Genomic DNA, 16,883 nt, shown 5'->3' on the forward strand with positions numbered 1-16,883 from the left:
AGTATGTATGTGCCATATGAACAGTCTTCACACTCTGCATCAGATGTTTTCATGTAATATTGTAGTTATGTTTTACTGTTATAATTAAAACTTAAAACAACAATTGTATATTTGCGATTCTATCTGTTGCGTTCTAGGTCATGTATTTTCGTGACTAGGCAATGTGGCTACACCTTGCATATTTACCAATCTCGTGATTATATATATGGTTGTTCTGCGTAGATCTGCAGAATCACACCGATCCCATTGGTGGAGCAGCACAGATCTGCGCATAACTGCGACAATCTGCGCTACTGGAACGCGACCTGTGAAGCCCTCAGTGTCGCCAGCTGAGTGACGTAAAAACTGCGTCATCAGGGCGCGACAGACATTTAGTCAAGGTGGATTCTAAACATACCGATATAGTATTTCGTTGAAAACTGTAAAATGTAATGTAAAAAGGGATCATATTTGTGCGATGGTTATGGCTGTCATCTCTGATGTATTAGTATGCTATCGTGGGCGCTGACTTCACGAGAAAACATGGGATTGTTTGTATGAATCTGAAAATTGCGCGGCATAGTTTTGATCATTCTTAGGTGGGTAGCCTATATTGTACTAGTTATATTTATCATGCACACATTGCATACATAAGCACATATCCAATCATTTCCATTCTCAAAACTCTCCGTTTTTATTTCATAAGCCTCGCTGCTTGCTGTGCTTAGTACTGTGTGGTATTCTGCTAATGTGTTTTTATCTTTCAGTGTGCGGTCAGCATGACTACCCTAACCAGACAGGACCTCAATTTCGGACAGGGTATTGTATTTTGAATTAATTTAATCTTTCTCTCTATTTATAGATATAGTGTTCATATTTAGTAAGTTGCAATTTAGTTTAACCCAAGAGGAGATCTGCTCGCATATCAAATGAGATGATCTTTCTTACTTTTCTAGTGGTTGCTGATATCCTGTGTGAATTTTTGGAGGTGGCCATCCACTTAATCCTGTACGTCCGGGAGGTGTATCCTACTGGGATCTTCCAGAAAAGGAAAAAATACAATGTACCAGTACAGGTGAGAATAAATCATTCTATAGTACCAGTTTAGTTTAAAACTTGAGTTCTGATTTCCTCAATATTTTCACAGTGAAAGCGTTGCATTTAATTATTTAACCCTTGCACAATTGTAAATATTGAAATAATGAAGTGTTACAGCTGTATAGGTTTTATGAGGTCGGGGTTTTAACCCCACTACAGTTGTACCCTTGAGCAAGGTACTTTACGTGGATTGTTCCAGTAAAAGTCCCAGCTGCATAAATGGGTAAGTATATGTACAAAAAATAATGTCATATACTATTGTAACAATTGTTGGATAAGGGCGTCTGTTAAGAAATATAATAAATAAATAATGATTCCTTATTACATTGATGAGCTTTTCAATCTGGAATGAGGATGGAATTGCTAATTAAGATTTTTAACTGGTCTGTCGTTTTATTTTTTCAGATGTCATGCCACCCTGAACTAAATCAATACATACAGGATACTCTACATTGTATAAAACCACTAATTGAGAAGGTAAGACACCATCTGGCATTAAAAACCCATCTATACCTTTGGTTAAAATCCCAAGCTTTGCATCATTACAGAATGCATGCTGATGCAGACATAGCCCAAGCCAATTAACTATAGTTAGTTAACTTCGGTCACAATCGTGTCCAGCCTGACTTGAGAACCACCCCACATTAGTTAAATGGTTCCAGTGATGGTGAATATCAGGTTTGTGTTTTTCTGCTGAAATGAGTTAACTGTGCTGGTCTCCCTTCTACTCCAGAATGAAGCAGAGAAAGTAGTGGTCGTCATCATGGACAAAGAGCACCACCCAGTGGAGAGATTTGTATTTGAAATTTCACAGCCGCCTCTGCTTTCCATTAGGTCAGTCCCCCGACTCCAGCTTTGGCAAACACTTGCTCATTTGTTGGGTTTGGATTTCCCGTTTTATTTCTGATATATATTTTCATTATGATGTCTTTTTTTGTTGTTGTTAAGAGAGTCATTCATACTGGGTTTGAATGTCACCATTTGGAAACGTTGATTTAATCTGGGCCCAGTTCTTGAACCAAATACTGCATCTGTATCTTCAACACAGAGAAGAAACACTGTTCACATCTTAATATACGTTATACTGGCCTTACTTGTGACCTTATTATGCTCTCTTTGTTTGGTTTCTTTATGCAATTTAAGTATCAAATACATATATTCGTTCTTCTAAAGTAGACATTTTATTTACTCCTTTTGAAGCTAAACATTTTAATGAAACCCAAATAAATTAGTATATTAACTATAATTGTTATCCTGAGTTTTTGTTACTTCTGTTCACAGCTCTGATACGTTGCTGTCTCATGTGGAGCAGTTGTTGAGAGCTGTCATCCTAAAAATTAGTGTTTGCGATGCAGTACTTGACAACAATCCACCAGGTAAAGCTTTTCTTGGATTCTTAAAAAATAATAATATGCAGCATCATTATTTTGAAGCGTAATAACTTAATCCTAGTACAAATATTTTTGCAGAAGTACCTTAATATCACTGTGAAAGGCCTTAACTTACTGTGTTCATTATTACATGTAATTTTGATTGCAGATCTATCGTTCAAACTAGTCTAAGCCTTGATCAAACACTGTTCACGTATTGTCTTCACTTCTGCAGGGTGTACATTTACAGTGCTGGTGCACACGAGAGAGGCTGCCACACGAAATATGGAAAAGATTCAGGTTATTAAGGTCAGCAGCTCATCATTTGTACAGTTTGGTGCCATTGTGGTTTCAAGACATCGTACTTCCAGATTATCACCTTCATTTAATAAGCATTGTAAATAAAAATATTGCCTTTGAGTATGAAGATGAATTGTAAGAAAAAATTGGAAGTCTACCAGTGACTTGATGATTGTACAGTACTGTGCAAAAGTCTTAGGCAGGTGTGGAAAAATGCTGTAAAGTAAGAATGCTTTCAAAAATAGACATATTAATAGATTATTTATCAATTAACTAAATGCAAAGTGAGTGAACAGAAGAAAAATCTACATCAAATCCATATTTGGTGTGACCACCCTTTGCCTTCAAAACAGCATCAATTCTTCTAGGTACCATTCTTCTTCCTGCACACAGTTTTTGAAGGAACTCGGCAGGTAGGTTTGCCCAAACATCATGGAGAACTAACCACAGTTCTTCTATGGATTTAGGCAGCCTCAGTTTCCTGATCCCTTTCTTAAGATCTCTTTGCAGCTCAACATATTCTTTGTATTTTGTTTTGTCTCCATCCCTTTTGTATGCGCTATACAACATTTTCTTTCTCTTGATATTTATTTGCATACTTCTATTAAACCATTTTGGCCAGTGTTTTTTGGTCCTCAATTTGCTACGTTTTGGTACAAATTTCTCCTGAGCCTCAAGTAGTATATTCTTAAAATATAACCATGTGTTTTCAACTGAATCTGTATCCAGTGTGCTCCAGTCTCACTCCGCTAAGTGCCGCCTCATACCTTCAAGGATTGCTTTTCTAAAATTGGGATCTTCATGTACCTAGAAGAATTGATGCTGTTTTGAAGGCAAAGGGTGGTCACACTTAATATTGATTTGATGTAGATTTTTCTTCTGTTCACTCACTTTGCATTTTGTTAAGTAATAAATATAATCTATTAACATGTCTATTTTAAAAAGCATTCTTACTTTACAGCATTTGTTTACACCTGCCTAAAACATTTGCACAGTACTGTATATTTTCAGTTTAAATTCTGTTTTGTTAATTTACTTGGCTTATATGATTTTGGTTTGTTGATTTAACAGATTAATTGTGAATTAAACACATTTTATAAAGCAAAATCATGGAAAAACAAACATCGATATGTCCACTATTTAGTTAAAACAAGTTTATTTAGTGTCTTTTCCAAGATATTTAAACCCTGTGTGAATGTCTTCTCTTAGGATTTCCCATGGATAGTAGCCGATGAACAGGAAGTGCATATGCGGGAGCCCAGACTCATACCTTTAAAAACCATGACGTCAGATATTGTTAAAGTGAGTCCAATCTTTTTTAATATCTGTACTTAATCATAAGCAAGATTTTTTTTTTTTTTTTTTTTTTACACAGGCTACATGTTATTACTAACCTTACGACTAAAATTTCATTTTTTTTAATGAATTACTCCTTTGTCTTTAAACAGGCACAATATGAGTCAGTTTATTATAAATGGAAATATGTCCCACCAAGACATTTCCTGCTTTTTCAGAACCTGTGCCATTTCGCTTTGTTATAAGATGAGGAACTCAACTGCTCTGACTTATTCTTAATGGTTTTATCCTGTAGTTATATGTATGGAAGACCTTCTATGACCTGTGCATTAATTAATAAGTGTTATTTTGATCTGAATAGATGCAGCTGTATGTAGAGGAACGAGCACACAAGGCATCTTAAACCACATTGGAAATATACAACTTATCAGATGCCATCTAAAATGAAACTGCCTTCCATATGTAATCTACTCACACATGGAAGTACAACAGCGTCTATTTAACACATTTCAACTAGAAGTGGCATCAATGCCTGCTGGTGCATCCTTCTTCAGAATCTGAACATTACTGACAGAACGCAAGCAAAAAGGTAGACGTGGAAAGAACTGATTAATTAGTTGAAGAAGAAAATAACCTTCATTTAGCCTTAATGTCCTTGGATATGTATTGAACGTCACTGCGCATCATACCTCTTCACCAGGAGTGCACCACACTCTCCATATGCAGAAATAAACTAAGCGAGCAATGTATTTGAAGCAGCACTTTGGTCAAAGCGAGCACAAGTGTGGAGATGTAGCCCACTTTAAGTGCCATTTAGTCGGAGTCACAGCAAATGTTGTGTTCTTACCGATCGCAGATCAGAACTGTAGATGATGTATAATGAAATCGCCACAACTAGTCCTTTGCATTTGATATTGTATGAAGTTGTTGGTGTTAATGAGAAGATTTATCTTGCTTTTATAACTTTATAAAGCATTGTCTTGTGTCAAAACATGTGTTTTGTCAAAACAGTTACAATTATTATTTTTAAATCTGCCATGTTTATTTAAAAGGTATTTCTTGGATTTGTAGTGTCTCTTGCAACCCCAAAAAAAGAAAAAGCTCTTGCAGTGAGCTGCTGAACATTTATACACATTAATTCCTCATAAATTAACTTTTTATGAAATATATGTACTATATACTGAAGTCTGGAATGCAATGTCAATGCAAGTGTGTAAAAGTATTGAATGTTTATATATTTTGGTGTTTTCTAGAATCTTTCATTATCTTCATATTGCCTTAAAGAGATTATTCATTCTGCTAGGATAACGTTATGGGATGTTTTATGGGCAGCAGACAATCTTATTTTGTCCTCTATAGTTTAGCATTATGTTCCTCCAAGTACCAACAATAATTGTCAGTAAGGTGTTTTGTACTGTTCAGCCATGCCCTGAAAGCACACAAAGCTGGCTTCAGGACAACAGTGACTTACTCTTTGGCCCTCATGCAATTCTTTCCCTTTTTATTCTTAACATTTTGGAAACTACCTAGATTAAATCAATGGTTACTTCATTGAAATGTCCAGAGTCTATTTGTTATTTCATTATTTGGTACCGTAAGAGTTCTATTGTCTATGAGTTGCTCAGTGCATTGAAAGCAGTGTGACCTTGTTTCCTTGTTGGATTTTGCAGAAAAAAAAAAAAAACAGGAAGGTTGCTAGTTTAATACCTTCCATTAAATTGTTCTGATTCACTGTGCAGACATCCTTCCTCGCTACTGTTATGTTTTAAATGTTGAAAATACAAATGTAATAAATACGCTTTTAAAATAATCTTTCTTGTACTTTTACTTTTATTGAATCAGTGCCTTTGCTTTTGTTAATCAGTGTTTAATTATAACTGTTTTTACCACAATGCAATCTCTCACTGCAAACGTCATACAGCACTGTTATGGGTTTAACAGCTACTTCTTGATTCCAAGTTGCCTTGGACAAAATAACAATCATAATTCTGCCAACATTTCATAGCTATGACCTTACATTCTAGGGTGTTTACAGTAAATTTATGACCACAGAAATATTACTGAAATGAAAATATGATCCAGGGTGACTATTTATATCATAAATATGATTGATCTTTATTTAGAACAAAATGTCTAGTTCCTTAGGTCAAACGCAGTGCACAGACTTGTGTTTTATGGAAGAAAAGGATGATTTGTGATCTTTGATTTACTGAAATCACTGGATACAATTAAGGGGGCATCTGTGGGAGGGTGATTGTATTGAAGGACTTTGCACTTGATTTCAGAGAAGTGTAATTATAAATACAAAAAATCTTAATCTTATTCCTGAAGGTTTTTCAGTTCTTTTTAGGAGAGATTGGCTTGCTTTTCATCGGGAGCTGTGTCTCCATGATGAACAGAGGCGGCATTCTCTCTCCTTTTTGTGTGAGCAGCTGGTGGAACTGAGAACGATCATCAATTATTTTCTGAAAAACAAAAGATGTACTTCACCAAAGATAACTCTTTCAGACATTTTACAATCTAGTTTAATACCTTCCTTTTCCAACATTATTTAAAATTGATTAAATATAACCACAAAAACATAAGTAAGCCATTTAAAAAAGATTCTTACAATTTGAATATTTATACTAGGTTTACAAGTTTTTCTTCTTAAATCACTATTTTAGAGAAACATTTCTTGTTAGACATTACTTCCTTAATGAGGTGAAAATTATCCAATTGCATTTTATATTTTAGTTTATAAATTGCATCATTTCAGCAGTAGTTTAGTGCAAAGTGTATTTTTATTGCTTTACCTGCATGGTACGAAGAATCTCAACATCACTGATCTCATTTAGTGGGAATTTGGCTCCGGGAGCACAGTAGGCAGCTTGTATAATTTTTCCACGGAATCTTTCAAACTGCATAAACATACATTGCATTGTTATGAAATAAACGCCTGATGGTTCCATGTTTACCAATTTAACTTGAACACAAAGCACAGATTTTAAACCTCAAAGCTTAATTACAACCCTATGCCTCCAGTTTATGCTAAGTATGCTTCTTGACTGTTATTTTTATGTGGAACTTTTGGGTCTACACAGCTGTATGTTCCTGCCAAATGCAGTTAAAAGCAGCTTGACACTGTCTTCTGAATGTTGTTAAGATTATATTATTTACATGGAAAAGTTCAAAATGGCTGATGGAAGAACTCGTCTTGTTATTCAGAAAACAAAATCTTTAATGTCTCGAAGCACAGTGGGATAGCAGTACAGCACAGCCAGTAAGGTGCTGTGTTGGGTGGTATTTTGAGATTGGTTGCTGCCTGCGGTGAACACATTCCTACAGTTACGTACTGCCACACTTCATCAGAGGAAAAGCCTACCCGAGCCTGCAGCTGCTCCAGATACACCTTGGTCTGATTGTGTATTTTCTGCAGACTGGCCATTTTGGCCTGATTCTCCCTGAAGTCTGTCTCCAGCTCAGTCATGCCTGCCCTCTGTGCAGCCAGCTCCTGCTTCAGCCCGTGCACTTCAGCCTTGAACTCAGCAACCGCTTTGTTTTTCAGTTCTATCTCCTGCTGCAGTCGTGCTGTGAGCTGTTTTGGCATTAGGAAGAATTTGAGCTGCTACAGCTTCAAAGGCCAAGCTTAAAAGCTCCGAGCTTAATATCAAGTCTGGCTAAATAAACAATTTCTACATTGTACGCTTGGACAGATCTTTATCAGGTTGATAATTTTCAAGTAATCCAGGCTTTCAATTATTGTGTTTTTTTAATGCATGGATGAGGTGCAAAAATATGCAGGGCCAAATATTTAAACGATGACACCTGTACTTTATCATGATATTAACTATGATTCAATTCTGAACGCTTGTAGCTGTGTTTGAACTTTAGGATAGACCTTTATAGTGTACTGTAGTTACCTTCTGGAAAATCAGACTGACAATTTTGTATATTAAAGCAGATTTTCCAGTATATGCATTGTAGTGTGTCATCATGTCTTGTGGAACAACCCTTTTTAAATGGAAGGCCCTTACCTTTCTCTGTGTAAAGTTCTCATTCTCCAGATCTGCCATCAGTTCTTCATTTATTTTCCCTTCTCGTAAACATGAAAACTTAAAGGCAGATATTCATTTATTTAAACACTCTGCTTATCTGTTGTAATGCATATGGTGTCAAGTATGTGTATTGGTGAAACTCTCATTAAACAGCTGGAGAAAACCAGGACATTTTATCTAGTGAAAAAGGTCTGTATTTTATTTTCCATTTACTTATTTATTATGAAAGGTTTTGTTTTACGTTTCTTATGATTACCCTTCTAGCCATATCTGACAAATGTACTATCCAGTTGGAAACATTTCTCCAATTTGATATTCAGTTCCTGTCTGGGAATACAAACATTTACTCACTGTTAATCTCCCCCTCCCACCCTGCTATCTCTCTCAACACAGCACCACCCCATTGGAGTATCTGACCTCATGTTGTACTGCTACATTCCTGTTACTGGTACAGTGCACACTGGGGATTTATATCATCCTTTGCCACCATGGAAAAGTCATGCTATTCTGCTATTTCCTTCTTCTTCAATCTCCATATCTTGTTATTACACAATCAGGACTGGTTATAGCAATGAGTAATGGAACTTCCAGTCAGGACCAGTGAGTACCTTTTTAGACATGGCTTGGAGCTGTAACGCCCTGTCTGTAAGCTCCTTCCTCAGTCTTTCCTGCCTGTTCCCAGCCTTGACCAGTTCAGCTTCTTTCACAGACAAACATCTCCGTAAGATGCACACTGTGCCTAGGGGCGGGTTTGCCACAAAATAAAATATTTTCTTTAGTGTATTTGAAGACTAAATAACAATCAGTGGTCTCCCATATTTTATTATTTTTAGCTATTGATGCCTACCAGAAGACATCTTGTACTTCCGTTTGGTTTCCTCTAACTCCTTTACTAGATTCTCGTGAAAGTGTTCCAGTTCTTTCTTCTGTTGCCCAACTCCCTCCAACTCTGAACTGGTTTCTGTCTCACTCAGGGTTGAGCTGTCTTGCCATGTTGCTGGACACTGCACAGAATAAAACAAGAATGTTATTATCACACAGGACACTCTCTGCTTAGCATTCCAGATAAAAGGGAAATCCTGTTTCTAGAAAACAACATTATTTTTCACAGTGTAGCATTATGTTGGGTGTATTTTGATGAGAGCATTTTAGCTCTGAGCTGAAGCACTGATCTAAAGAAGACCTCTCCCCCCAAAATTATCAGATTTCCTTAAAGTGTGGAACTGGTTTACATCAAAGTGACAGTTTTGGGAGGATGGCACTGAGAATAGGCCAAATAGTTTGGAATCCTGCTGTGAGATGTCTGGGGAAGGGGGCCCGTAGGTAATAAAAACTCTTTGAAATGGACGAGAGCCGAAATCCTGACACAGAGCTACGAACCCGGGCCAACCGGCATTTCCAAAAGATGGCATGGATTGACATCAGTCATAAATCAACCCCCCCTCCAATAGGACACTGGGGGCTGAAACCGAAATCCAATCTCAAAAACTCAAGAACCAATTACCTATTGATCTGACAGGCGTATAAAGAACAGCGCACGGTCTGTTAAAGCTTTGAGGTTTAAAATCTGTGCTTTGTGTTCAAGTTAAATTGGTAAACATGGAACCATCAGGCGTTTATTTCATAACAATGCAATGTATGTTTATGCAGTTTGAAAGATTCCGTGGAAAAATTATACAAGCTGCCTACTGTGCTCCCGGAGCCAAATTCCCACTAAATGAGATCAGTGATGTTGAGAGTCTTCATACCATGCACGTAAAGCAATAGAGGGGTCTCTCTCTCTCTCTCTCTCTCTCTCTAATGTCTGATTAACAATATGAGACTGACCTTCGTCTTACTAACCAGTATTGTAGTCAATGTGTTTATAACCTTTTTTGTTTAACGATTTGTGTGTTATCATATGCGATCCCATGGTCTTTGATTTGGTCATGGAAGTGATTTGTCTTTGATTTGTTGATCTAGAGTTGAATTTTAATTAGTTTTTCCCTTTTGTATAATTAGTGTAGTGCTACATTTAGTCTTTGTTTTTGAATAAATTTGACAATTTATATCTTTGGAATTGGTGTCTGCGTCCAATTATTACAGAAATTGAGTTCTACAAGATTCCAGGATTCGTGATAAGGTGATACTATAAATTCACTTCTTTAATTGAAATTTATAAGTGTACCTTACCCTACAACAGATATGAGAAAACCCATGTTCTCGTCAAGATGTAATACTCCAAACAAAAAAGAACAATTGTACAAAAGTCAATAATCACTTCATGCTAACACCTCTTACATCACCATTAAAGTTGTCAAAGTATGACATCCAGATTAATCTATAGTATTATATATTTTACAAACACACACATGACTATAACAAACTCAGAAGGGCCAAAAAAAAAAGGAAAGTGTATTGCTTCTTACTGTTTCCGGAGATGTCTCTAGCTGGGTTTCAAATTGTGTTGCCTCATTCTCCAGCTCTTTCGAGGTGTGGGCTGCACATTCCCATTGCAGTCTTGGGAGATTAAGCCTTGCTATTTCCTCACTCAGTTCTGCAATTAACTCCTTCTGTCTTGATACCTCTTCTTCAAAGGTCCGGAGGTGTTTCACTTCATTGCCCAAGCGCAGGATCAGTTCTGCCTATTAGCAGACACTGCACTGAAGTTGTTTTAAGTGAACAAGTAGAGCGAAAAAAGCAATAGACAATGTTTCCTGTAGTAGGCACTGCTCCTTCTAGCCATTCCTTGTATGCTTGTCCCCCCATTGCCATGTGCATAAAGAAAACAGTACTCACTGCTACAAGATTAAAAACCTGCTATGTCAGAGACAGAGTGAAAATGGGTCCATAAATATTTGGACAAGGACACAATTTTCATAATTTTGTCTCTGTACGCCACCACAATAGATTTGAAAGGAAACAATCAAGATGTACTTTAAGTGTAGACTTAATTTTCATATGTAATTTGAAGGTAGTTACAAATTGGGTGAACGGTATAGGAATTACACACATTTTTATATGTGGTCCCCCCAATTGTAGGGGGGGGGGACAAACATAATCATGAATTAAATTGTGTGTTTCAATACTTGGTGGCAAATCCTTGGCAGTCAATGACTGTCTGAAGTCTGGAACCCATAGACATCACCAGATGCTGGGTTTCTTCCCTGGTGATGCTCTGTCAGGCCTGCACTGCAGCTGTCTTTAGTTCCTGCTTGTTCTTGGGGGTGTTAAAGATGAATGTCTACACTTAAAGAATATATTGATTGTTTCCTTTCAAATACATTGTGGTGGCATACAGAGCCAAAATGATGAAAATTGTGTCCTTGTCCAAATATTTATGGACATAACTGTATATTATTGGTATTTTAATTTAAATATCTAATATAGAAGCATCGAATGCCATTCAGATTAATGACCCCTGCTTTTTAATCCTTGGTGGCGGAGGGGGAGAATTGGAAACAACTCAACTGTGGGTAACATACTTTGAATATCCTCCAAGCATCTTGCTTCACCTCATTTTTTTGGCTTTTGTTTTTTTCGTTTGTAAAGAATGAAAGCCTACGTCAACCTCACGTGACAATGCATTCAGTGATACTTAAGGTCTGTTCTTTCATCACCCTATATTAGGCCAGGAAGCTCACCTGCGCTTGAACAACGTCTTCATTACGGGCCAGGGTCAGCTGATTCATCAGTTCCGTCACTTTTTCTTGAAGAGCTGTGATCACGTGGTCCTTTTTAGAGCTTTCGGCCTCAAACTCTGAGAGGCGGGAGATTTCATGGCCTAACATTAGCAGGCAGTGCTCCTGTGCATGGTCAACAATAACAAAATTCATAGACTTAATGCAGTGCCTATAAATGTCTAGTCATGGTATGAAATCAATAACCCTGTACATGTTTCAAGCATTTCTTTATTGAACAGCATTGCTTAACCCTGAAGAAGAAAGGCATACATGCTACAAAAAAAAAATGTTATCTGTAATAGAAGTTTTCCTAATTTAACTCATAGGACATCATAACTCTAAAGATAGAATAGGGATGATGGTTAGGATATTCCTGTAATATACCCCCTGGAGCCCATTGTTTGATGAGGATTCAAGCATGCAGCAGCAGTGTCATCTTATGCTATTATGGAAATTGTGTTGTTTTCCACATATAAATTGGTGATGGGTGATGTCAAAAAGGAAATAATTGTGTGAAGTTGTAAAGTCTGTCCCTCTCATGGGAGGAGCAGAGCGATTGTGGGTTTGGTTAGGGTTTTGTTTTAAAAACAGAGACAGAGACACTACGAGTGATACAGCCTGACGTGGAAAGGACTTCTATTGTGTATGTCTATTTTATACTTTGTGTTTTACATGGTTGTAAACAGCATAATAAATACACATTTCTGTTCAGAAATATTAGGAAGAGCTAAACGTGTATAGACAACATTATATTCAGACAAGCACGTCCCCATAAGAATACGTTTCCATGTGCAACAATAACTACATATTTGCTATTTTTCATCATCATTTGTGCTAGTATATATATATTTTAAATGGCACAATGTGACTCCCTTAAGTTATTACTCTTTCTGCAGATTTGTAACTGCAAACAATACTTTTTGCCATATTATTTATAATTTACTTAGCAGATGTCCTTAACCAGGGTAAGTTACAGGGTATCATCCAGCTACAATATAGCAGGTTATAATTATAACTAAAGTGTGCACGTCTCAGTCATGGCATTTATGGACTTATGGACGCATTTATTAAACTAGTCCTTAATGTTTTAGAGGGAAACCCAAATCTGCTGTATTTATTTATTCATTCATTTAACTTGTAAATGGGCACACGTTAACTAAATCGTGTTCGCTGTCCTACTGACTGTCTCTGTGGATTGTCCTGCACACCATTCACAAAATGACATCCTGAAACACCATCCAGCTGTTCATAAAATATTAATATTATCGGCTGATACCGCTTCGATTATTATCCTTCAGTTTATTTTTAACTAGTCACAGCACTGCACCAATCCTGTGAAATCCAAGTTTTTAATACACTCGGATATTAACTGTAAACAGTCATTGTTTCTGTATGTGGTTTTCACTCCATGCTGTTAATAAAACTGTAATTTCTTCGTGATCCCACACGGCACTTGAGATTATATCTTCCGATACAATGTATCTGATCTCTTCCCTGTGTCTACAAGTTCAGCACACATCTCGCTTCTGAAAGAAGTATTTCCTCAGTGGGGTGACGGACACTAACGGCCACGTCTGGCAGCAGATAGTTAACTGGCCACAAAACCAGACGTGTCCGGACGCCTAAGCCAGTGGAAACGGGGCATAAGTGTTCCAGTGAAATGGACAAAACAAAATATGTGTGTAATTCAAAAAGTAGCCAAGATTGGCAAGAATATCTATACAGCTCTAAGAATACAGGCTCTTTGACCACATTTAAAGTAGTAGTCTATACAGCAATACTTACAGTAATTTACTGCCATACTAAAAATAATACTTTTGACTGAAAACACTTTACAGTACATCCTGTGTTACTGTAATAACTACAACCACAGGAACTTTGTTTTCACATTCTAGCGTTATAAAAAATACATGTATCACCTTCTCATGTAATAAAGCGAGATACCAGGGAATTTTTCCTGTTGTGCTGCTCGTGGTGCTGGGTTTGGTTGAACTTTGGTCCCGGGGAGCACTGCAATTGAGTTCACTTACACTCTGGGAATGCAGAAATCTGCAAGCTGACAACCAATATTATATTTCAGAATTGTATGATTAAAATGCTGAAAGCTCTCATTCACAACATGTTAAATTAATATCAGGATATGTTACCAGCAACATAAAAAAGAACTAACAGGCTGGGATTTTCTTTAAATAGACTACCGCATACTGCCCTGCACTTCACTGGCAACAAGGAGGAGGAAAAGTACTGGCTTCCTGTTGTGTAAGAGGTATGGAGGAAAGCCTGGGAGTGTGTGGTGAGAGAAACAGACATATGGAGAGGTTCTAATTTGAGAAAACATATTGGATCTTTGCTTATGGCATTGAATTACAGATGTGACTGTTCACTGTGTATGCTATTTGTGTTTACCATTAGTCATAAGAGTGGATAGGGACCTGGTTCAGTGTTTACTCTAGACTCCAGAGGAGCAAATGTTTGTTTTTCAGTATGTCTGAAATAAATAAACCCACACTGTTGCACCATAATTGTGCCTGTTGTTTCCTGAGCCCTACTCTTAGAGCCCAGACATTGTGTCCAACCTTATACAGTGCCACAACATATATACATCTATATAAGCACACACATATAATTGTTCAGGATACAAACAGCTAACAGAGAAGATTAAAACACATATCTACATTAGTTTGTTCTGAAGGGTTTTTTATCTCACCATTGCTTGGCACTGCTGTAACCAGATGGGTGGAGGGATTTGAACTTAACTTTGTCCCAGAGCAGTCAATTGTTCCCAGACTGGGGCCTGAGAGATGACTCTGACAGTCACTAGAGGAGTCAGCACTTTGAAACCCTGCATCTGTATAAACACCAGCAACCGCACAAGGAAGGGAAAGTTTAATTTAAAATAAACACATTGTCAAATGGTGTTAAAGCAATATATTATCATGATACAAATGTGGTACTTTTAAAGGGTCATATAATATGCAATATTATTTACAGGTTAGGGGGCCTCAGAATCTGGGGTCTTGCTCAAATATACATAGGTTTAATGTATTTTCATTTAATTTTGAGGCCAGGCACTGACTGTTGCTTTACAGTTTGTTATATTCTTCCTCCATACATCTGTATCAACAGTCTATATTTTCTGCACTGACCTTTCATTATTAGCAACTACTTCTGAACGTAAACCCACCAAAGGAACCCACCAAAGACCACCCGCTGCAGCTATACAAGACGTTGCGGTTTCACATTTCAAGAGAAATTACATAGTACAAATCAGGTGTTTCCACAAAGGTTTTCATTCCATAGGCCTACTCAAAGGAAATGTTGATGTGAATAAGGCTTACTCACTCCTAGTTACTGGTGCCGACCTACTTCCCTTGGGATGGTCTGTTGAACTATTAAAACTGTTGCTGCCATTCACCTGCAAGTCTTCAATTGAAGGCAAATGAACCTTCTCACTCTCACATTCATGCAGATCTTTGCTTGTCGGTAACCCAGCTGAAGGCTGCAAATGCATATAAAGACATATCAATAGAAGCCTATATGTAATTTAACTGACAGTGCCATGCTTGTACTAGCTTTGGTCTCACTATAATGTACAGCTGCTTCTATTAATGCAAAACTATGTTGTTTTCCAGCAGAGAGTGACATGGAGGGGAATGCCTTAATAACAAAGCGTTCAAATATTGAGTCAATTTTAAGGTTTTAAGTCCATATGTTGCTTATCATATTTACACCCTCTAATATTTAAACACCCTTCTCTTCAGATTCAAAGGGTTTCTTCTCATTCACATTATCCTCTGTGAGTGGCAATATCTTTCCTGTGCTTTTAAGAGGGCCCCCCATAAGCTTGAACACGTTTAATTTGGCTGGTCACCTGGTTTTCCTGTGATCTTGGAGGGGTCCAGCATGTTTTCTGTCGAAGTGGCCGGATAGCTGTCACAGTAGGCCTATGCCAGTGCGCTGTCTGTGGTCTGCCCAAAGGACCCGTGTCACCAGGTGTTCGCATCATTCTGACACAATTCTCCCCTGTATACCAATCAATACCTGTGAATTCAAAAATACAGTTTTGTTGTTTAAAAATATCAGTACAGCAGTTGAATTGTGTGAAAAACAAACACATTAAAAAACTGGCTACCTAATTACTTTTTACAATGTGTGTACAATGTTCCCTGTCCAGCAAAAACGTTTTTGTGCTGTTAATATTTGAATACTATAACAGCTCATAAAATGTCTCTCATTTTAAGCAAATACCGTTCTGGAACTTATTCAATAAAGCAGGAAATACATATATATTTATATAAAAGCAAACCAACAAAACACCTGCTTAAGAGCCTCACCAATAGTTACAAAAGCCCATCATATTTTCAGAAGAATGTGGGCTACAATGTGCTGCTAGGGATTTCTGTACACAGACTATTGCAGCTCATGTGAACTGTGTGTCTTCATGTCCTCTCGGTGCTCAGCCATCCAGAAACTGAGGTAACCAGGAAGCAACGGGAAAAACACAGCCTGCGTTTAAACCAGGATTATGTTAGATGTTTCAATAGAAACAATTACATATACTGTAAACACATTGCGTATTTCATATTGCGTAACACCATAAATTAAAAACATAAATGAGTACACGGACAATAATAATATGCTGAATGTTACACTGGACATGTTTCAATAAGTTTTTGTTTTTTATACAGAGGCTAGGGCAATATCATATTTCTTTAAATGCACGTTGAACGTTTGGAAGTTTGGAAACACTTCTACCAATAATATCGACGTCCTTCTTTCTGGCACAGGATCTATTGGAAATGAAAAGGGTTTTGCTTACACTCTGGCTCATACTATTCAGTAGGTACACCAAATCCCTTACCTGGGCTGATTACACCTCTTTGCCAGCATCGCCGCTTTCGATACATATTGTTACATTGTAGTGTTTAAGCAACCGAGACGCCAGTGACGCACCAGGTCCCAGATGGTCCCTTGCATGCCTGCGCTCAGAGGACGATCATCACAGTCCACAAATCCGTACAAAGTCACTGGTGTATTTTATCACAAGAGATCTGAAAGGGTTTCATAGTTAGGGATCTTCTCTATATCTTAATTGGCTCTTTTCAGCTTCTGTGTCTTTTTACAGAGGGGTTGCCAACAGC

The 16,883-nt window shown here is 37.4% G+C and overlaps 2 protein-coding genes across 4 annotated transcripts; one reads left to right on the plus strand and one right to left on the minus strand.

Annotated features, from left to right (window-relative positions):
* Positions 1–345: 345 nt before the first annotated feature.
* Positions 346–5,853, plus strand: mad2l2 (mitotic arrest deficient 2 like 2). The gene is made up of 9 exons (XM_066691358.1): positions 346–578; positions 747–798; positions 936–1,054; positions 1,483–1,554; positions 1,811–1,911; positions 2,359–2,453; positions 2,683–2,756; positions 3,957–4,049; positions 4,405–5,853. Exons 2-9 carry the CDS (start codon positions 759–761, stop codon positions 4,444–4,446), a joined length of 636 nt encoding a protein of 211 aa, XP_066547455.1. The 5' UTR covers positions 346–578; positions 747–758; the 3' UTR covers positions 4,447–5,853.
* A 2-nt stretch (positions 5,854–5,855) lies between these two features.
* Positions 5,856–16,856, minus strand: LOC136714050 (coiled-coil domain-containing protein 27). Of its 3 annotated transcripts, none has more exons than XM_066691355.1 (13): positions 16,604–16,854; positions 15,614–15,783; positions 15,085–15,241; positions 14,450–14,590; positions 13,662–13,798; positions 11,704–11,865; positions 10,489–10,704; positions 8,928–9,084; positions 8,689–8,819; positions 8,060–8,137; positions 7,408–7,620; positions 6,839–6,943; positions 5,856–6,508 (listed from the first exon to the last, which is right to left on the minus strand). In XM_066691355.1, exons 1-13 carry the CDS (start codon positions 16,647–16,649, stop codon positions 6,380–6,382), a joined length of 1,842 nt encoding a protein of 613 aa, XP_066547452.1. In that variant the 5' UTR covers positions 16,650–16,854; the 3' UTR covers positions 5,856–6,379. The 3 variants fall into 3 exon arrangements, with proteins under 3 accessions (XP_066547452.1, XP_066547453.1, XP_066547454.1); XM_066691356.1 differs by lacking the exon at positions 16,604–16,854 and adding an exon at positions 16,077–16,221; XM_066691357.1 differs by lacking the exons at positions 7,408–7,620; positions 8,060–8,137 and having other exon boundaries at positions 16,604–16,856.
* Between the last annotated feature and the right edge of the window lie 27 nt (positions 16,857–16,883).

The sequence above is a fragment of the Amia ocellicauda genome, chromosome 18 (assembly GCF_036373705.1).
Source record: "Amia ocellicauda isolate fAmiCal2 chromosome 18, fAmiCal2.hap1, whole genome shotgun sequence".
Taxonomy (NCBI): Eukaryota; Metazoa; Chordata; class Actinopteri; order Amiiformes; family Amiidae; genus Amia; species Amia ocellicauda.

Coding starts and splice junctions, on each gene's coding strand:
- mad2l2 (XM_066691358.1), top strand. CDS start 759: ATGACTACCCTAACCAGACAGGACCTCAATTTCGGACAGG. Junction 799..935: donor GGACCTCAATTTCGGACAGG/GTATTGTATTTT, acceptor TTACTTTTCTAG/TGGTTGCTGATATCCTGTGT. Junction 1,912..2,358: donor CCGCCTCTGCTTTCCATTAG/GTCAGTCCCCCG, acceptor TTCTGTTCACAG/CTCTGATACGTTGCTGTCTC.
- LOC136714050 (XM_066691355.1), bottom strand. CDS start 16,649: ATGTATCGAAAGCGGCGATGCTGGCAAAGAGGTGTAATCAGCCCAG. Junction 15,242..15,613: donor CAAGATCACAGGAAAACCAG/GTGACCAGCCAA, acceptor ATGCATTTGCAG/CCTTCAGCTGGGTTACCGAC. Junction 6,944..7,407: donor TGGAGCAGCTGCAGGCTCGG/GTAGGCTTTTCC, acceptor ATGTTTATGCAG/TTTGAAAGATTCCGTGGAAA.